The sequence below is a fragment of the Molothrus aeneus genome, chromosome 6 (assembly GCF_037042795.1).
Source record: "Molothrus aeneus isolate 106 chromosome 6, BPBGC_Maene_1.0, whole genome shotgun sequence".
In the NCBI taxonomy this organism is placed as follows: Eukaryota; Metazoa; Chordata; class Aves; order Passeriformes; family Icteridae; genus Molothrus; species Molothrus aeneus.
In genome coordinates this window covers 1,664,535-1,687,216 of record NC_089651.1, presented here as the reverse complement: position 1 = coordinate 1,687,216, position 22,682 = coordinate 1,664,535, and the positions used below count along the sequence as shown (strand labels likewise).

Here is a 22,682-nt window from a genome sequence, read left to right as displayed (position 1 = left end):
TAAAAAACTAGCACAAGATGCCAAAGAGCATTCCCTTAGGAGCATGCCTATGAAGGGTTGTGAGGAAGAATTAGTGTCCCACTACACTTGTTAACAAGGCCCTGCATCCCAACACTGGGTTTTAATTATTTTACCTAATGTATTTTTCTCCCTTCCTTAGACATACTGTACCAGGATCTACTGCCAGCTGGCTGTTGATTCCATAAACCTTTCTTCCAGTCATACTCACCTAAAAAGAGCAAAATTATTGAGCCCAATTTTTTATCTACCAATGAGTGACATTTGTTTTTCTTACCCTAAAGGTATATTGGACTCCTGGTGTTACTACATGCAATGAAACAAAACAAAACAAAACAATCTTGAGAGCCTCAAAGGAAACCCTCCTCCTTTCTAGGGTTAGGGATTTTAAAAATAATAAGCTGCATTAAGTATCTCCTATTTTTAAGCATTAACATTTTAATATAGGTTAAAAGGAGGAAGGTGAAATGATAATGAATTCTGATTCATTAACTACAACGTCTTCGCCCTCTCCAATGTTATGGAATCTTTGAAGTGTCCTCTGTGTTGTACTGGGTGTGGATTTGTACTCTGCTTTAACTTCAGACTTTATTTAAAGTTTAATATGTGAAATAGCAGCTGATCAGTTACTTCAAAAGGTGTGATGAGGTACCCATTGATCCCATCTATTTAGAGCTGGTTTACTTTTTTACCAAATGGGCTAATACATTGCAAATGGTTCTTTCTTTTTCAAAGAGTCATTCACATGAGGGATGAGGTAGTTTTACTCCTTCCATGATGAATGCTTAATTCTATGTGAAGTGCGAGCCACATGAGCAAGAACTCCAGGGTAACCTGTAAGTGCTTTAAACTCTATTGTTTACATTATTATCAGAGAGAAGAACTAAAGTAGCTGCAAATATTATCACACATCTCCTACATACTAATAACTGGGCTAATGAATATGAGGGTTATAGCTCTTCCTCCTCCTGTTTTACAGATTTGTTGAGACATTTTACTGCCAGCAATAGCTATTTAATGAATCAGATAAAATAATTTTGAAATTTCTCATACCTCATCATTTCATGTTGTAATCTCTCTTCTCTCATACTTTTCCAGCTCAAAGTAAAAATCTGTGTGCCTTCAGAAGATGATTTATTGAGTGCAGCAGGTAGTTTTCTTTGGAAAACAACTAGTGATGCAACATGACACAGTATTGCATTACTGCCTGCTTTGTGCACCCATAATAGTGACAATGGCTTCAGCAGCAGGACTAGTTCAGCTATAAACAGTTAGAAATTAATAGTTGACCCTTTAAGAAAAGACATTTCATACATTATCCTAAAGCTAAGTGTTAATTTACCAGGCTGTGTAAGGAGAACAAGGGAAATGCTGTCATATTTTGCATTCTGAACATCGAATGTACAGTTGCTGTCAGAAGGCACATTTCTCGTGGCTGTTTTGTGTCTAGAAGGGCTGTGAGGAAAAAAGCTAATACTAAAACTGTTACTGTTTTTACCTCTTACAGGTTCAGAAAATTCATCACAATAGAAGGATAAACATAAGAATTCCAAATTTTTATTTATAATAAAGACAAAAGATAGTAAGTTAAGCAGCAATCACAGAGTTGTGTAAATACTATGTAATTTTTGGTGACTTTGCCACTAGTTTTTTAATATAAACAGTGAGTGTTACACTACAAAATGTTTGGGTCTATTTCACTCAAGAAGATTTCAAAAAGTCCTGCCCTTTCATGTCTACCAGGTGTGTACATGAAATTCAGTTTATTTATTTTTCTTACTGAACAGCGTGTAACTGAAAAAATGTACTGTTTTTATATAGCATTATTTCTGTAAAATTCCATTAAAATATTTACAATACTTATTACCCTTAATGTGCTGAACTATTTGGGATTTTACTAATGAGAATGGAAGATCCTGGCTAATATCAAAGAGTTTCATTATGATTGCCGCAAAATGTTTATTAGGATGGTGTGGTGCTCAACAAACTTTGACTTTAAAATCTGACTTGTGTTATTAGCAACCAGTTTTAATACTAAGTGAACATAAATTATTGATGCAGAAGTATTCATCCAAACAGAAAGACAGATTGCTGTATGGCTCCTCATGTACCTTCCACGGAGGTCAATGCCAACTACACTGTTGACATAATTAATTAAGTTTGCCTCTTTGCTGTAAATAATGTGCTGCAACTCCATTTCCTATTTTCACATTTGCAGTCTTTGAATCCCTGGCATGTGGTTAGGAGTGTACTGTATGGAAATAAGGATAATCTCTGTCCAAAGAACAGTCCTGCAGCTCTGAGGGGTGTTCCACCCCTCTTTGCTACTGTTGTGCTTCAGTTATTTGATCTTAATATGAGTTTTTCTAATTGAACTTTTATAAGTTATTTTATAATTTTTATATTTATAAAATATAAGTATATAAAATATATATATAGTATAAATATAAAGTATATAAAGTATAAATATACTCAGATAAGCTTGATAATTGCTTCCTAAAAATACTGATCAAGTCTTGCAACAAGAATAGGGAAGATAAGATACAGGTGAAAGACATGTTGGGCTGTGAGCAAGCCTGTAAGAACTGGATTCTTTGTTCTGATCCTAGTAATGCTGTATAGTTTGTGTCTCCCAACTCTGGCATTTCTGCACAATCATAAGGGAAGATGTGCTGGGTTCTGCTTGCAGCATAAATGGATGTGTGAAGCAGGAGTTTGAATTATAACTGACCAAAGGTTTTTATCACAAATATCAATTTTGATTTCTGAGATGCATAATAATGCACAGTTCTGTATGTGCATTTTTTTTCTAAACTCACCCAATCAGGAGTGTATAAATATATCATCAAGGATTTACATCACCTCTGCTTTTCTGAAATTTTTGAAAAAATACAAGGTTCTTCCCATGATAATGAGTACTGGATATAACTAGAAAAGCATGGGTTTGTAAACTTTCAAATGTTTTCATTTTGGTCCCCAGGAAAAATAAATATAAAAGGAAATACCTTGCATTTTGGCTCATTGAAATTTTAGAGATATTTATGCTTGTACATACAAAGGCTCTTTTTCCCTGATGTTCAATTCCTTTCTTGATTTCTTGTAAGAAAGTGTACCAGGTGGAAGGAAAAATTGGTCTGAAAATGCAGCTGTTACTTTCTGATGGTTTCTTCAGAATAATAAACCACTCACAGTACTAGAGAGCAAATAATAATAGAATTATCAGAAAGTTGATAATCCATATTTTGTAATCAGCACAAATAAAGTGCATATGTTTAATACAACTTCCAACTTGTAAGCAACTAATCCTTTCCATATCTAATAATACCACAATTTTCCATAATTAAAATCCTTTCTGTTTTAGTTATTGTGTTGATTTAGCACAGCTTGGTTTTCAGTAGCCGGGGGGCCACAGAGGTGGCTCCTGTGAGAAGCTGCTGAAGCTTCCCCCATGTCCAGCAGAGGCAATGGCTTATGGCTCTGAAGGTGGACAGGCTGCTGGCCCAGTTAGAGAAGTTGGCAATGCCTCTGTGATGCCATATTTGAGAAGAAAATCAAAGCAGTGCACACAGGGTTTTTACCAGGAGTGGCAAGGCGCCGTTCCTGGTGCAGCCCATGGCGATGCCCCACCACGGCCTCCACCACCTCGGTGTGTCCCATGTGAGCCTCCCCTGCCTGGCCACCACCAGCCAGACCCACCACAGGCAGGGGTGGCAGCAGTGGCTTCTCCTTCTTGGTGCCCTGCATGAGGAGAGCTGTTAAAATAGTTCCAGTGCTTTTGTCACCATGATATTTTCTGAAAAATCCTCTTTGCCCAGGATTTTCTCCTGGGAAGCTGAGAAGCCTCAGGGAGGAATGAAAACAATAATTATCTGATGGCTGCTCCTGTGTTTGCTGTTTTGGAATGTGGCTTGGGTGTTGTTTACCAGCAGGTGAATGATTGGTTCCATGTGAATTGTTTTTTCTTAATGGCCAACCACGACCAGCTGTGTCGGACTCTCTGATTCAGTCACGAGTTTTTATTATTTCATTCTTGTTAAACCTTCTGATGTCTCCTTTCTCTTTCTTTAGTATAGTTTTAGTATAGCATTCTTTTAATATACTACAAGTACATAAAATAATAAATCAGCCTTCTGAGAACATGGAGTCAGATTCTCATCTCTCACTTCGTCTTGGGGCCCTCACAAACGCCACAGTGCTGTGGCTGCCGCCTCTGCCCCCTCTGTGGCAATAGGGCTGCATGGCTGACAGCAAAAACACAGCAAGCGACTGCCCAGCACAGAACCCAGGAGAGATCAACCTCCTGGCACTGCAAAATCCTACAGAAAGTTTTGGGTTAGTGAAACTTGTTGGCAGTGGTACCTACGAGCAGCCGTTTTTCTTCTGGTTGGAGAAGAGGAGGAGGTGAGGACATGTGAGGGAGAATAGCATGGCAGCACCAAGGTCAGTGGAAAAAGAAAGGGAGGAGGTGCTCTGGGCACGAGAGCTGAGATTCCTCTGCAGGCTGTGGTCAGGACTGTGGTGAAGCAGGTTGTTTCCCTGCAGCCCATAAGCTCCACAGGGGATGTGAGAGAAGTGCTCACACCAGAGCAGGTGGATGCTGGAGAAAGCTGTGATCCAGTGGGAGACCTGAGTGGAGAGAGAGGGCCCCTGCTCCCAGAGACAGAGAGCCCTTGCTCCCAGACTAGAGCAGCCTGTCCTTAGAGGACTGCACCCTGTGGACAAGTGACCCATGCCACAGCAGTTTTGAGAAGTCTGTTTGCCCGTGGGAGGGACTTCACCTTGCAACAGTTTTGGCAGGACTGCTGCTCATGGAATTAGAGCCACGCTGGAGAAGTTCATGGAGAGCTGTCTCCCATGGGAGGAACCCCACGGCACAGCAGAGGAAAGATTCCTCTCCCTGAGTGAGCAGAAAATCTCAGACGATGGACTGACCAAAACCCCCACAGCCTGTCTCCCTGTGCTGTCAGTGAGAAAGGGGGAGGGGGCTTGGGGAGAAAAAAGGAGGTTTAAAGGCTTATTTTACTTCTCATTATCCTCTTCTGACTCTCTTAATAATTCATTTACCTTATACTATTACATTTGAACCTGTTTTGCCCTTAGAGTGTTTTCTCCCACTCCTTATCTGAACTCATGGGCTCTTTATTGATTTTTTTTTCCTCTTACCTCTGCCCAGCTCTAGCAGCAGAGAGCCAGTGAATGACTTTTGTGGGTGCCTGGGATTTGGCCAGTGTCCAACCACAACAGTTATATATGTGAGTATAGATGCTACAAGGCAAAACACATCACTCTGAAAAAGAGTGGAGTTGTCCTTGGTGAGTGATCTCATACTGCCCTTGAGAAAACCATTCTACAGCTTAGGTGGGAGCTAAATCAATAAACCCTTAAAATTGCTGTTGAATTATACAGGTTAAACTTGTTCTCTAACTTTCTTGGAATGTGTAGCAGTAAACAGGAGAGTCTATTTTACAGCCTCCTGAAAGGCTGGTTACTGTTCACTTTGTGGGAATTTGTAGCTAATTTTTGCTAAAGCCTATGTAGTTTCTCACAGTCTGACTTTGCACGTCCAGGTACAGACAGGAAGGCAAGGTCTCACACTGGGGGATGGGATCTTCCCCTGGACTCTCTCTGGGTTATCCGAGGTCCAGCGTTGTTAGGGTGCACGTGGCAGGGGATGAGGGGCAAGGAGGTGAGGACACCTCACCTCCAGATATTCCTGTGGCAACAGAGAGATTTATTTTCCATGAGAGATTTATTTTTCTTATGAAGGGCATTTTGAAAGACCCATTCTGGATATTCTCACAGGTCTGAACTCCCCACCCCCTGGGGATCTGGCCAGTGAAATGCTTGCAGCTTCCTAAGAGATCTGTCAGTCAGTCCTGGGGCTTGGTATGTGATGCCCTGTAACACAACACCAGCAAAAAAAGCTCAGTTGTCTAACGTTTTTTTGTTTAAATTAACATTTTTAGCTCCCTCAAGACTAAGCCATTATCAGAGGGAAGTTGAATATAGGTTCAAAATAAATGATGCAATCTATTCAAATAAGTTGCTTAACATTACATATATTTAAATGCAGTTTGACCATTACTTTTCTTCCTAGTGTAGGAAAATCTCTACATTTACTGCACAGGAAAACGGCTTTAAAAGGGATGAGAATATATGCAAACTAGCTGCTGTAAATATTTCCAGAATCTTTTATTTCCTTTCGGGGAATTAGGAGGATTTTTAAGTTACACCTAGAGTTGCTCAAATTTCAATTCAATTCCTGAACATCTTTTGAATTGAATTTTTCTTTTAAATTATGTATTATTATCATATATGAAAATTAATCATGAGTATAGAATTATGGAATCTGATATCTGGGGCATTTAGAAAAGTTTAAATTCTACAGTAACACTTGCAGACTGGTGTTGGACAACTTAAATGCTGATAATGTGGGAAATTTCTTAAGAGTATATTTATAACACTTGAGTATTGCTACAGTAATGCCACATTCCATCCTTTTCAATTTTGATTTGGTTATTTTGGAGATCACTTAAGTGAAGATCACAAAAGCCAATGCAAAGTGTAGAAAAATACGTGACAGTCATGCTAAGAAAAAGTGTACATAAAGACAATTTAATGAAGTTATGTATGGTTCAGTATTAATCTAGTAAAAATGTGATAAATACAGAGTCAAGGAAGATTTTTCTCAGGAGAAATAATATCTTGAACCATCATCTTTACACATATTGTAAATTCCAGCCATGTTTGTGTACCATTCCTTCAAATAAACTTCATCTCACTGTCTCGCTGAAGAATTTAGTTATGTAGCATTTTCTTTCACTGAACTAACAATGGAAATGTCATTCCAAGCAGATGTGGAAGGAGAAGGCAAAAACCCCAAATAAATATATGGACACAGCTGTTCTGTAAGTTACATATTCTCTGAGCAGGTTTAGTTCACATAGTGCATCTCAAGAAGCATTTATGTCACTGGGAACCTGATAAAAATAAGAACTGAGGAGTGAAGTTCCATTTAGCTCCGTCCAGAAAACATAGCAGATTCTGGCTGCCAATGGAGCCATCTGTTACAGGAAGAGTTAATGTCTGAGAAAAAGCAAGTCTGCCGGAAGTGAGCTGGGCATTTGTTGTCAGCATTTGCTTTTTATATCTGCTTGTTAGCATAGCTGCATTTCAGCAGTTCTGAAGGATTTTCTCAACAGCAAACACAAATTTGACTGAAATGTGATAAGATTAGCATTTTATTTGCATTTGCTGTGTTGTAAATTTAGCTGTTTCTTCCCTTCCCATGTAATTCTCATCATGGTATAGTTAGAAAATAGATGGTTTTAAATTTAATTGAAATATTATAGTGGGAAGAGACAGAAACATTAATATTTGCACTTGGTAATGCTCTCCATTATATATTACACTGGTATCTTTGAAAAATATCTATCTGTAGTTCCCATAAAGTCTCAGAAAAGGGTGAAATTGTGAAGGTAGTGATGTTTATTTATTATTCCAAGTCATTTAAAGATGAAGTAGCTATGGAATTAGTGTCCAAAAGCAGGTATGGCATACAACTGTTGTTTTTCTTTTGGTTTGTCCTTTGTCCATGTCACAAGAACATCATGACCTTGTCTTGATCAAGAGTTGAATAACTGAGTTTTGTGAGCCCTGGCAAACATGAGGATTTAAACAGGAACCTTATGTGATAAGCATTGGTATGGTCTGCAGATCAACAAAAATTGCAGCTACTGAACTCAGATACTGAAATGATAGATGAAAATCAAACAACAACAAAAAATAATGGTTTTAAGTGCTTTAGGCACTGGATGGGAGCCTAAATACAGTGAGAACCCTGGTAGAAAGAAGGAGGCAATTTGCCTGAATGCTTTGTCATAGATCTCCAGTGGTTTTCAAAATACAAACATTAAGTGAAAACCACCAAAGATTTAATTAAGAATTGATCTAAATCTCACCAAATTCCTACACACCAGTAAGATAAGTTTCCAAATGGATGGATGAAATGGCGATTAATAAGTATCATTCCTATTAACCTAAAATGACTATTATAAACATAAAATTTTATATCCAGAAGAGAACACATACTTAAACCTTATATAAAAAAGGAAAGCATGCCTTTTTGGCTGATCTATCATGTTATCCATCAGAGTCTGTACATTCACATGTTATTCTGTTTCTTCAGATACATTACTGATGATTCATCAAGCTATAAATATCACAATCAGTTTTTATTAGACAATGAAATGTTATTAAGCTTAATTGTATGAAGACAAACTTCAAAGAGAAGTCTTTAATTTCTTTAAAGAGAAAATTCAATATGTTTTTAATGCCTGGTCAAATGGGAAGAGCAACTGTTACTTATTACTCATCACTTTTTATAAACTTTCATTTCAGTACATTTTGGAAGGAAACAGAAAGAGCCATTTAACAGGATCAAGAATTGTTGAATTAATACACATAGCTCTGTATGTCATCTGTTGAAAGGAGAGACACAAAGCAGATACTATGCTAGATTGCAATGTTTTCTGCATAGAGCCATTTCTGAATAACTTCCTGTCATTTAATCTGAGAGGATTATATACCTCTTATATAAGTTTTCAATATTTGGCAAGTGTTAGAGAAATAATTTTGCTTTTATACCCTTTTCATTTGTTTTGCATTTCTTGTTCTTTAAAATTTATCCTTTTTTTTCAGCATTTGTCTTTAATGTTTCACAAGGGAACAGGTTTTTTAAATTGCCGGTTGTCTTGTTTCCCTTGTCTGTTCCTCATAATTTATATTCACTAGTTGGTCTACATTTTGTTACTCCAAACTTGCCTCATGTAAATTATGCTGAAAGCAGTATTGATTAGAATTGTATTGTCAGTGAACTTTACTGAACTAAGTAATTAAACATTGAAATAGACTTTCAGGGGATACTCATTGACAGTTCTGTCAAGTAAAGTAGAAATTTTTCAGCTTGATATCAACTGAGATAGCAGTTTGGAGTGAAAGAGATTTGCTATAATTTTCTGTAGATTTCATGACGTTGTTAGGTTTCCCTTTTTATTAAATGTAGTAGTCCATCAAAATATAGTAATGTCCATAAAATTAAATGTTAAGTTCCAAAGCAGCTACTGGATCAAATTATACAACAAAGTGTAACAGAAATGATAACCTGACTCTATTGTAATAGATGTTATCTGAGGAGACAGTATTAACAGTGCTGTATTTAAGGGTGGTAGCACTGAGGTCTTAGTCAAAAGTTTTAGATGGGCAGTGGAAAATCAGACCAAAGGTAGTATAATGGACATAAATGATAAAGAGTATCAGAACTGAAAAGGGTAAATTTAGGAGAAGAATGAGTTGATGTGCTAAATTTAAACGCTAAATCCTGTAGAACTTGTGTGAAAAATCAGCTCTACATGCAGAGGATAAGTCCGTATTTATCAGTCTGTATTTGAGTAGTTGTAAAGAATTTAGGCATTTCCTTTTCAGAAGATGTCCATCCCATATTAGAGCCGTATGAATACAGTGAATATTCTTTGCTGTAGGCACAGTGCCTGCTGAAGGACAACTTGAAGAAGGAGAAAGTCTCAACACACCTATCCATATGTTTGGAAGGAATTCCTCACTTCTGTGCTTATCTGAAGTTTCTGCTGTGGTGGCTTTCCTCATGGCAAGTTCCTTCTTTACAGTGTTTGAGACAGGCAGCTGTGCTCTTTAAGTCCTTACAAACAGTTATGAGGGTTTGATTTGATTTGTGACTCACCGTGGTAAATTGTTTGTTAGCTTTTTGTCTCTGCCTTTCTGCACAGTGTGTCATAGACGATAATATGAAGGGAAAGAGAAGTGCAAGCATAATTAAATTAAATTTTTAAATTCTGAAAATCTCCTAGTTTATGCAAATTGCTAATTATCAGGCAATAGGGCAAAACATGTGCCAACTGAATACCCATGGGGCAACCTGGGATGGAGAGATGACCATTAAATGCTCAAACATGTTTAGGGGACTGAGGATACTACTTCAAAATGATTGCTAAAACACAATGATACCACCAGCATGTAATTAAAAAGAAAAAAAAGCCCAACATATCATGAGCAAAAAGAGACCATCAGAACTAACACATTTTTTTCTGTTACTTATAAAGGAATGGAAGTGATGACCTTATTGAAACTACCTCATCACTTTAGCAGGAGTAAATTCCTCCTTGACCTCTGTTTATGGCAAATGAAACTGGTGGTATTCTCTGAAACTTGTCAGGCTGACTGCACATAATGTTACTGCTGAGGAAAGGCAGCTCTATTACAATGATACTTTCTTTAGAATCATATGTAGCTTGCATGGAAACAAAAAAAAGCCCTGTAGGTATTCCTGTATTACACAGAATATTTTTTATATATTGCAGGTAATTATGAGAATGCTTATATTTATCATGTATTCTAGCACTAGATGATTTTGATTAATATATTTTCTTTTGTACAATTTGATGGAAAAAAATTGAACCAAAAAAGAAACTAGAAGTCTAAATAATGCTAAATTTGGAAGATCCATGATTTTGGCATATAGATTTTCCTGTAAACCCATGTGAGTTTTGCTGCATGACCTCTATTAGAGCTAACTTACTTTTGATCATAGGATCATAGAATGTTTGGATTAGAAGGGAATTTCAATTCCAATCCCCTGCAATGGCTAGGGAAACCTTCCACTAGGCCAAGATGCTCAAAACTCCATTCAGCTGGCTTTGAACTTATGTTTTGATAACATCCAGTTATCTAGTTATTTTATGAGGAAAGTCAAGTCACTGTCATCATTTCTAGTTACTTAAAGTATCATTTAATATAGAATAATTTTATTTTTTCGTGTCTCTCATATTTTGTGAGTTTATCGTTTGCTAAAGTAGATAGTACTGATATTAGATAAAACATTTAATTAGCTTTCCTAAGTTTCTCTGCTAAAGTGTGTATTCAAAGTCCATGCGTGTTAACCACAAGGTCTTAAATCTTCTAGTAAAATACAACTTTTTTGTTGCAAATTTGATATCCCCCCCCCTTTTTAGAACTAGAAGTACTGCATGAAAAAAAAATTAGGTTGGAAAAGGAAAAGGTGTTTTAATTCACTGTTTGGTCTTTCTCAAAACAGTAATTTAATTTTAAAAAGTATGTGGCATTAGCATTAATTGTAAAGTTTACCTGTTTTTCTGAAATGGAATATGAGAGCTGGATCTGTATTTCATTTAACCTCAAGCAGTATGAATTGGATTTATTTCATTGGGGATTTTATAAAAACTTTAAAATAAAAGGTTTAGTTCCAAGTAAAAGTTCCATTTTGAAAAGGGTAGAATGTTTTTACTCATCCATTAATTAATAACTAAGTTTGATTCCACTGAGCATGTCTGTCAGTTCTAGTTTATACTGAAAGATTTAAGTGAGAAGAAATTATAGAATGAGGTAAACTTTATGATTCAAAGAATTCTACTTCACAGCAAGGATCTGAAAAGTAAATCACACCTTTATGGGCCTGGTCAGTGGGAGCATGTGGCATGCAGGGGGCTGATTCCTGAAATATAGGCTGGAAATGAATCCCCGTAGAGTGATGTCTGTAGAGCAGGTGTTTGTTCATTGCAGCGCTGGTGGTGAGGGGGATATCTCCACCTGACTCACTCACCTTTGCCAAGTGCTGTGGTGTATTTATAGGGTATTGCTTAGTGTTATTGTGTCACTATATCATCAGATACATGCCAGAACTAATTTATATGGAATGATCTCATGGTTATTAGATGGTTCTTTTGTGCTGCATTTGTGCCTCCCCACTTCAGGGGTCATCGGGGGTCTTTGAAGAAGGCTTCCAAAATCTTCTTCACCTCTGAACTTTTCAACTTTGTCTTCAGAGCATGTGCAGTTACAGTGTTCCTTGGTCTGTCTGATCCTAACCGGCCTAAATTCTTTGTTTTGTGGCTTATTGGCTTTACATTTGTCAGTTTCTCATTAGTAATGTACTTGCCTATCTCTCAAACTGTCCATCTAGTGTGGGGTTTTTTCTTTTTTTTTTTTTTGTCTATTTAGCATTAAGCAAGTAGTTAACCATATACTAACCATTTTATTGTATAGAACCATATACTAACCATTACATTGTATAGAAAGTTTGTATCAGACTATATAAGTATAAAAAGCTATGATTCAGGTTATATTGATATCAGGTTATATTGATGTCTTATTACTCAGGTTGTATAAGCACCTTGTAGCTTTGACCTAAGTTATATAGGCATTATGGTTAACACCACACCTCCACGTGTATCTCTGCCATGTTCATCTTACAGTGGTTATTTATTTGTTTACAAGTTTGGCATCCACCTTGTTTGTTTGTGTATCTAAAAGTTACAATCTTAAGGGGTTGAAGTCTATTGCGGCATTCACATTCTCTGAAAAATCCCTTTGCCCAGGATTTTTCTTCTGGGAAGCTGAGAAGCCTCAGAGAAAAAGGAAAACAATTCTTATCTCATTTGCTTCTTCTCTGTTTTGCTCATATGTGGAATGTGTTTGGAGTTTGTTTACCCACAGGTGATTGTTTCATTGGATTCTGCTGTGAGTTGTTTTCACTCATTGGCCAATCAGGGCCAAGCTGTGTCAGGACTCTGGAGAGAGTCTTGAGTTTTCATTATTATCTTTTTAGCCTTCTGTAAGTATCCTTTCTGTATTCTTTAGTATAGTATAGTACAGTATTCTTTAATATAATATAGTACCATAAAGTAATAAATTAGCCTTCTGAGAACATGGAGTCAGATTCATCATTCCTCCCTGCCACGAGGGTCCCTACAAATACAATATTCTATAACTTGTGGTTTTCTTATCTTAAGTTACAAACATGGCACGCTATTCTTATCTAATACATTCATCACACCTATTTTGCTAATGCTTGATTGTATTACACACTGTATTGCTGTATGAGTTATACTTCATCTGACATTGTGTGAAATTATGTTCTTATTCTTTTATTACACTTTTCTGTGCTTTGTGGCAGCTCTTCTGTTATTCATAAAAATGGCAGCTAGTAAGTGTTCTTCTGTATCACTTAGTGCATGCAGGTTAAGCCCTTGTCCTGCAGAAAAAGCAGTTAGCCAAACCCATTAGCTCACATTCCTTTCCCTTATCATCCTAGCCCACCTGTTTTTTGTTTTTCTCTAAGAACAGTGAGCATTGGGCTTAGCATCCACCATGTGCTTATCACCTGGGGCTTGGCTTCTTGTTTTGCAGAGGTGGTTGCGATCTAGCACAGCCAGTGACACCTAACTTTTATTAATCTATACTTGATACTGAGGCACTTGTGTTAAAGGAGTCCTGTGTTTCATTTACCAAGTTATAATAGATCTGAACTGTCCTTACTGATGTCTCAAAACTTCATGCTTTCAAAGTTTTCTTTCTTGTAGGGTATATGATTTAAGGTAAGAAAAATCTCACACTGTCACTCATGCTAAATACATTCCTTTATGTCTCCTGTTCACCACAGACAATCCATCATTTGCAGTGTTTCAATCTGGTAATTTGCTCACTCAGAATCAGGACATCATTTCAATGCATAAAACATCTATTCATCTAGATTAGGAAAAATTAAGTTCTATAGGTGAGCAAGGGGACATAGTCCCCTTGAAATCTGTACAGGGTGTTTGAATTAATTAAATTTGGATGAAGAAAGATATGTTTAAAGTTGCATTGACAAATGTTTTGAAATTTTCTCACGCTTTTATTCTTTGTGTTAGACAGGACTATGAAGAACTGGAAAGACAGCTGAAAGAAGTCTTTAAGGAGAGAAGCAACATACTTCATCAACTGTTAAAGACTTCTAAAGAACTTCAGGGAATTAAAGTAAACCTTCAGGTTAGACTCCATTTCAGTTTCTGTAAGATAACTTACTTACCTCAACATTTTCTTATTGGTGACTTTTAATTACAAAAAATGTTTCTTTTTAAAAATCATTAAATATGTGGATAATTACTATTTTGTTTATTTTGTTGATCTTCCACTTAACATAAACCTGATGGTTTCATGGAAAATTTCATCCTAATGTGTTGGGGCCTTTGTCAACTCAATAAAAATAAAGAAAATATGAAAATAGAACATACTAAAATGAAGGGAAGGACCTGAAATATGCAGTATTAATGGAGCTGACACACATTTGAAGCATGGACAGACAACTCTTCAACTAATTAAAGCTTAAAAGAAGGGTATTTTATTGCAGTGCTGGACACATGTGGAATAATTCCCAAACACATGTGCAAGGAGTTGCAGACTCCTGCCCTCTATTTGTACAGAAAAGGTTTTACATATCCAAGTGCTTTCTAAGGACACATAATACATAATCATTACCTGCCTACTTTGTATTATAATCAGCTGAATATCCATTGTGGCTGCTCAATTATACTCCCTTAATTGGGTCGGTGGGATTTTGAAATAGCGGAGTGGGTCTATGGGAGGAAGAAAGCCATCTTCCTCATGGTGAAGTCTTTACCTATAGCCACTTAGCAGGACCTTTTGACTTCCTGGTCATGGTCCAAGCCTCTCTGAACTGTTTGATTATTCTTGAAGCAAGGTATTTCTATGGTCTCTGCTTCTTCACAGTTGCTTCATCTATCCTTGTCACTTCTAGCTTCTCTTTCTTAATATATTTGTTACTCTTTAACTAAGCTACGTGATCTTTGCTAGCTAACTTAGTTTCTTAACTAATTTTAATATCGTAACTAAACTATGTAATCTTCTACCATCCCAATTATATTTCCAGCTGGCCCCTTGACTCTCATTTGTACTGGCAGCTACTGCAAATGATGGCCTTTTCTGTTGCAGGCTGAATTCCATACACTCAACTTAATTTAGTTGCTCAGTTTACCTCTCTGACATGCCATCTAGACAGTCTGGCTGGATTTACTGCAGGGCATTGCTTTACAAGTTCAGCTGACAAACTGTGCTAGATCAGCCTGCGGTGAGAGCTGAGGCTTCTCTTCATTTTTAACTTCTGGATGCCATGGTTAGGCTGAAAGGGCAGTAAAATAACTCTGAAGTCACATCAGCTCCTCAGAGGAAAAACTAGATTGAAAATGCTTTCCTGGATTTGAGGTCCAGATATTCAGCTGAGGGAGCCCCTGTTTTTTCCCAGTAGAGTCTGTTGGTCTGGTGAAAACATTTGGACTATTATCAATTGAAATTGGTCTCTGTATTTCATGCCATTTTAAAGGAAATTATTTTTCTGACAATACGTCTGTGTCTTCATTGATGAAAGCTAGCTGGGAAACATAAAAGGAGAAGAAGCGCTCTATCTGTTCGCAGGAGAATACTAGTGGGTGTGCTGTATTATAGTATTATCTTATATTTTCTTATGTTCCAGACTTCTCTGGTTTTAATTATTCAACCCTTTGATCTTTGGGGTTTTTGGTTTGAGAGGTGGGTTTAATTTGGGGTTTTTTTTGAGCGCTTTATCACCATTATTGTAGGCTTTTTCTTACTTTTTAGAGTAAACTTACTTTTTATCTCCTTGAAGCAAACTTATTTTAGAATGTAGCACAGTTGAAGGTAGTATTCAGCAAAATTACACTGTGAAATATTTTAGACTCAACACTACAGAGATCTTCATGTGGGCAAAAAGCTCTAGTATTATCTTCTGCATATACACACTTACTTGGTCATAAAATTCTAATGCTTTTGGTCATTTGTCTGTTTCTAAATCTGCTTATTGTATTTATCTCTCATTTAGTATTTGAAAAATACACAGCTGTGTACAGTTAACTATGTTTGAGCTACAGTAAAGAAAAATCAGAGTATTCTTCCAATTTTCTTAAGTGGTAATGTCTGCAATTCACCAGGACCGTTTTATGAATGAGGGCTAAATATTTTCACAGATTATTAATAAAAAGAATCTCTTTAATACAGTTTTTTTTTTTTTGTTCCTATTAGTCTTTAAAAAATGATGAAGCATCAACCAAAAGTGATGTACAGAAACTTCTGGAACTGGGCCAAAACCAAAGGTAAGAGCCTCACTTCCTTCCCTCTCCTTCCATTTCCTGTCTAAAAGCTGTCAGACTAGCAAATTCCACCTTTCCTTTTACTATCTAGATAAACACTGCTGTATTCCAGAGTCTGCTAATTGTAACAGTAAAATAAAGGCAGGAAGTACTCTTTTTGAAACAAATTACGGATTTGCTGATACTGGACATATGATAGGAAAATGTATGGTGAAATATCTGTGATGAAAAGCATTTTGAATTTTAAAGGAAGATTTAGTCATGAAGTATTCCTTAAAAAATAAATTCAGGATTTTTAGAAAATTAAATTACTAAAGTGTCTAAATCCCTAAGTTTGGAGATGATGACTTTTTCAAACCTCTTAATTAAATGTTTGAGTGTGTAGACACTCAGAATCGCTAGTCCATGTGCAAACAGGAATACATCACTGGATATTTGTGATGAATGGAGTTAGAAAGAGAAAGAAGTATTAATTTCAAATTATTCATTGAGCACTTAAAAAATTAGTTCCCATGGCTGGGAATGCAAGTTCCCAGACTGGTCCTTAGTTTCAGTTTCCCTAGAGCTTCATTGTGAGTAACTCTCATCATTCTGTGTCTCTTAATTCTTAAAATTCAGCCCAGCAAATAGCAACATCAATACAATTTTAGTAACCAGAAAACATAACTAATACAGTGACCACTTTTGCTGGAAAAATAGTATTTAATGAGTGCATCTACACTTCGTATTTCTCCCTAGGAAAAATGTTTAGTAAGAAAAATTATTGAGTTCATACTTCCTTCATTGTTAAAAATGCAATAATTAAATTCCATGGCTGTCTTACCTCTACATTCACTGTAGAAGTACACATGGAAGTACATATGGAATTGCATTGCTACATAGAAACCTTGTGAGAAAATTACCTTCATCTCTTAAATATCCAATATATAAGGTCTGCAATACAATACCAGTAGAATTTCTTATTTTTACTGTGATACATAGCAATGTTTCAGGTATTCCAGACAAATATATTAAATTATAAAGGAAAGAATTTAGTCCTATTGTCCTATTTAGATACTCAGGTGGCTTTGATGTGACTGAAGGTGTACATCTCAGCATCATAGCTGTCCTTGGCACAGACAAAATCCTTCATCATACATGAATGCAGTTTTGTGGTTGTTTGATTGTTGTGCAGCTTTCCTTTATGAAATTGAGACATGAATTGAATAAAAGTATTAATGGACTGTTTAGTAAATAGATCTTAGTTGCAGGTGGGAAAATTGAGTCTGCTAAAAGAAAATTTTATTACATATTTCAAATATTCTTCCTAATCTCCTCTGTAAATCACCACTTGCAGTCTCTCAAGTTCCATCCAAAAATACATGTTGACTTTTGTTTCTAAGGCATCCAGACATTGAGTGTACTGCACAAGAGCAGTTCCCAGAAATAAAAAGTGGATCAGTGCAATCTACTGCTGAGCAGCCCACTCCATCATTCAGGAAATGAAAAGTTTTTACAGTATACTGCAAGGAAATGCTTTGGGGCTGCTATTGTTGCCAGCAGTTTACAGACTTACTAGATTTAATTTCCAGAGAGGTGTAAAAGTTGAACATATGAAAGAGGTATTAAAAATGTGCCAGGGAATCTTTCTCATAGAATTTCACTAGGGAAAAGTCACAGTTTATTTGCCAGGGTCCTCAGGCTTCCTTTTATCTGCAGTAAATGAAGAGAAGTGGTAAGTATTATGCTTAAATCTATTGCATCGAAGCCAAAATTCAAAATATATCCTAGTATTATTGTTATGATCTTTCTTTGAACAAACATGAGCTGCAAACTTGGTCTGAGTGTGACTTTAATTATATTCTACAATGCTGGATGATACAGTAAAGTTTAGAGTACTAGAATTTCAGCTTTTATAAGTAAATGTTCTGCTGACTTCAAAATAGTTTTTTTTAAAATTCCTTTTGTGCAAATTCTTCAATAATTCCCAAGTTGCAAGTAAAGCTTGGTCACTTACTATGATGTCCCCAGTTTTATTCTATCTGTGTATCATCAACACTGTGAAATGATGGCATCTGTTAGTGCTGATGGTATACTGTTTTCATGCTGCTCAATCACTTTTTCAGTTAAATCTCTTCTGTGCTAGTGTTGCCAAAATTGCTGAAAATAGTAGGGGTTATCAGGTAAAAAAGAGATGATCCAGCAGGTAGCAAGTTCTTTTAAAATTATGTGGTTCTCATTCAGTTTAGTTTTCACAGGGCTAAAATATTATATGTTACTGTCTATAAGTCCAGCTTTGGCTTGATCTTCATTGAGAGTTTATCCATGAAAGCAGCAATCCTCCAAAAGCTCTACAGCTGTCATGAAATATGTCATTTTACCTCTTTGCTACATCTACAAAGTGTGCCACATGCTGTGGGTAGAAAACTCTCACAATTTGGACAAAATCTCTGACTGAATCAGTAATGCAAAGGGTTTTCAATTGATTGAAATGAAGCCCAATCCAAGCACTTCTCCTGTTCTCTTTTCTTTTTATGCCAGAATCTTCTACTGGATTTTTTGTTGCTTGTCCCTAGAAAGTGCCATATGAGGTTGAATTTTATCAGAGCATGATTTATTTGTTTATTTTAAGGTAGATATAAACTAGTCCTTATTGATAAGAGTATTTCTCGATGTCAGTGGATTTTCACTTGCCTACTTTCCTCACTGTTTTGGTGCCAATCATTTTTGTTAGAAATTATGCACTGGCAGATGTTTTGCACAGCAGGCCATTCAGCAGATATAAACAGTGCCTACTTTGCATCATAGATAATTTTGGCTTTGCACTGGCACTAGACTTCATGGAATCCTTATGATTTAATTTGTGAGACTCATAGACAAAGTACATCTGTTTGCTACTCTGAATAATTAAAGGTCCATTTTTGAATCTGAATAAGTATTTCCTAATGGTCACTTGTGTTGAAGTTTGTGTTCTGTGTTTTCAATAACCTAGGGAAATTAAATCTCTCCAGGAAGCTTTTCAAAAGCAGCTTAATGAGGCAGCTGAGAAAGCAGAGAAGCAGCAGGCTACTGTGAGTGATTCTCTTTCTTTCCTTATTTTTGGTTTTTTTCCTGTTTTATCTTAATTTTGCCTTGAGAATTTATTAGCTTAAAAAACTTTGTAAAAAAAAATGGATTTCACATATGTGTTAGTACTCTGCAAGGTTCAGAAGAAAGGATCTGGAAAAAGTTTTAATGTTCTAAAATATTAAGATTCCTGTCTTCCCTTATTTCTGTGGAATTTAGGGATGTTTATACACTTTTGGAGACTTTAGACAGGAAATTCAGACCTAAGTCCTCTCCCTGGTGAGATGATCTTTATGGACCCTCGTGTCTCATCTTTACTAAGATGAACTGTCATACATCTATTGACTTTTTAGGAATTACTATGGATTTTCAGCAACAAAATAGATAGTAGAGTGTCTGATTTTGACCATAGTAGAACTAATTATCACTCTGGAAGGTATTGTTAAGTCCCATTAAGATTTCATGCTTTATTGAAATTCTATTTCTGGACAAACTGCACAATTGTTTTGACTTTCATGTAGCAGTGTAATGTTTTGGAGCATAAATAGACACATTTTGCTACTGTAGGGGAAAAAATATAGAATCATGTTTACTAAGATGAAAGAAGGAAATTTTTCATATGTTGGTTATTAATATTCCTGTAACATGGACAAAACTGAGCATAAGTTGACTAGATAATCTCCAGAGGTTCCTTCAAACCTTAAGTGTTTTATGATTTGAACTCTGGATTTGAAAACAACCTGCTTGAAGTGTTAAGAGATCTATTTTCTATTTCATATTGCACAACTACTGGTTTATTTACTAAGATTTTGCTGTCTTCCAGGGTCACAAAGCAAGGGTCCATTGATCTCAGAAGGCTAATTAATTACTTTATTATACTATGTTATTCTATACATCTAAACTGAATCTGCCAAGCACTCACTCTGCTCACACTGCCCAGAATCTCGTGGCTGTCACCCACAGTCCCCACACACACACACACCTGGCCCTGACAGGCCAAGGAAACAAAACACCATCACTGTGGGTGAACAGTCTCCACATTGCATTCTGCTTTGGCACAGCAAATGAGATAAGAATTGTGTTTTCCCTTTCTCTGAGGTTCAGAGAATGTGAATCTCAGAAATCCTTGGGAAGAATTGTGCCTTGCTTTTCTCTGTGAAATGTGGCAACAGTATTGAGTTTGAAAAGGATAGCATATTTTGGTGTTTTTTCTAGCCAGGACAGCACATATCCAGATAAAAATGAAACAAACTGCACTTGTTTTAAGATCCTTTTGTACGGAGACAATCTGTAAATTGTCTCTATTGAATCCTACAGTCGTAGAATGTTAAGAGGTTGGAATGGACCTTAAAGATCATCTAGTCCCAACCTCCTGTGATGAGGGCAGGGGCACCTCTTGCTAGTTCAGGTTGCTCAAGGCCTTTTTGAACAGGTTTTGAACCCTGTCAAGGTTGGGCATCCACAGCCTCCCCAGGCAACCTGTTCCAGTGCCTCACCTCTCTCTCACAGTGTCCCCTCTTTTAATTTATACCCTTTATGTTGTGGTGTTGTGGGGGTCCCCAGGACAAGATGAGAGATGAGAATTTGACTCCAAGTTCTCAGAAGGCTGATTTATTATGATATGATATGATGTTACATTATAGAAATGATATACTAAAACTATACTAAAGAAAGAGAGAGGAGATATCAGAAGGCTAGAAAGGAATGTTAATGAAAACTCGTGACGGACTCAGTCTGAGACAGCTGGACTGGGATTGGTCATTAATTAAAACCAATTCACATGGAACCAATCAAAGATGCACCTGTTGGTAAGCAACCTCCAGACCACATTCCAAGCAATCAGATAATTATTGTTTACATTTATTTTCTGAGGCCTCTCAGCTTCTCAGGAGAAAAATCCTGGCAAAGGGATTTTTCAGAAAGTATCATGGTGTCACCCTTTACTCCTTGTCCTGTCACTGCAGTTCTTGATGAAGGGTCTCTCTCTGGTTTCCCTGTAGGTCCCTTCTCATACTGGAAGGTTTCTCTGAGATCTCCATTCAACCTTCTTTTCTCCAGGCTGAGCAGCTACAACTCTTTCAGCCTGTCTTCATAGGGAGTGTGCTCCAGTGCTCTTCTCAGCTTTGTTGCTCTCCTCTGAACTTGCTCTGACAGTTCCATGCAGTTCTTACTCTGGGGACACCAGAACTGTGCACAGTACTTCAGGTGGGGCTTCGCAGGAGCAGAGTAGGGGTGGAGAATCACCTCCTTCAGTATCGTTCTGAAATAAGAAAATAATGAGTATCAGGTCGTCTCTGATAAGTAAAAAAAATGGATATGCGAGCATAATAACATTGATATCTCTGTTTCTGATGAATCACTCATGCAACACTAGTGAAAAGCCTTGCCACACATTGCACAAGAAGACATGAATGTAAAGTCTAATGTAGAGCAATTTCAGAACATACTGGTTGAAAGCTGACATTTTTTCAGGTGCATTGTGTGCGTTCCTATTGACTTTATCAGCACAATGAATTCTAGTCCTACAAATGGAAGGTGGAAAACATATTTCATTATTGAATCTCTTGATTAGATTTTGATACTCAAGACTAATTCAGGTGTGGATTACATAAATCTCAGATAGAGTGAATGGATTTTTTGGTGTTTGTTATATTGTGGTTTTTTTATTTATTTGAGCAACAGTGCCTTGTGTACATTCAGTCCTACTCTAACACTTTGAAGAGTACAAGATTTGTTCTACACAAAACAATATCTGCCATTAACTGTGAGCAAAATATCACCTGGTGTAGAAACCAGGAAAAGCTCCTCTGAGTGTATAACAGAATCTGGCTAGGAGTCATGGCAGATGCTTAAAGAATCAGAATTCTCGAGCTGTATTCCAATATTTGACACTAATAGCATATTAAACTTGCTAATAATTCTAAGGAAATCAGAACTGTGTCCTTGGTTTGTGATTTACTTCTCTATGCCTCAGAGTACAATGTACATAGTGAAGCTCAGCAGTATATTGAGACTGAATGAATATTCAAAAAGTACCTCAGGATCCTCAGATGAAAATTGCAATAGAAATGGAAATGGGTATTATTGCTGACACACAAGGTTATTTTATACCTGGTTTCTCTGAAAACAGTGTGAAATCTATGAAAGAAGGTTAAAGTACTTTAATGCAAGATTAGAGAGAGAATAGGAGCTTGAATTTAATTTTAATTTAATTAATTGTGAAACTTGTTTCTAGTCCAATTTAAGAACAATTTATATTATAGGACTTGGTGAAATAAATCTTGATTTTCATTAGAGTAAGTGAAAGTAGAGCTACATTCCACAAAGACTGATAAAGTACTGGTGGGAGGGGGAAAGGTGGAAATACATTTTTCTGCATTTGTGCAGGAGGCATAATACAATGCTTGCTGTATGTATGGCTGTATAATTTCAACATCTAACACCTGCCTGAAGGTGTTCTTTGTTATGTCAATGTAAAAGTGTAAGTAAGAATTCACAAGAATTAAGTCAAATTAAATGAAAAATAACCGGGAAATTACTCAAGGACTTTGACCAAAGCAGAAGGAAAAAGGAGTCACAACAGCTCTACGTTAGACTTGACGTTCATGTCTTCTTGTGCAAGGT

At 36.6% G+C, this 22,682-nt stretch overlaps 1 protein-coding gene across 2 annotated transcripts in view; it reads left to right on the top strand.

Moving 5' to 3' along the window:
• LUZP2 (leucine zipper protein 2) overlaps positions 1-22,682 on the top strand; it is a 148,200-nt gene that overhangs the window by 48,900 nt on the left and 76,618 nt on the right. For both annotated transcript variants that reach the window (XM_066551669.1, XM_066551668.1), the window contains exons 2-4: positions 13,761-13,878; positions 15,946-16,016; positions 18,985-19,063. In XM_066551669.1, the coding sequence (XP_066407766.1) occupies positions 13,761-13,878; positions 15,946-16,016; positions 18,985-19,063 (268 nt within the window). The remainder of the gene's footprint in view (positions 1-13,760; positions 13,879-15,945; positions 16,017-18,984; positions 19,064-22,682) is intronic.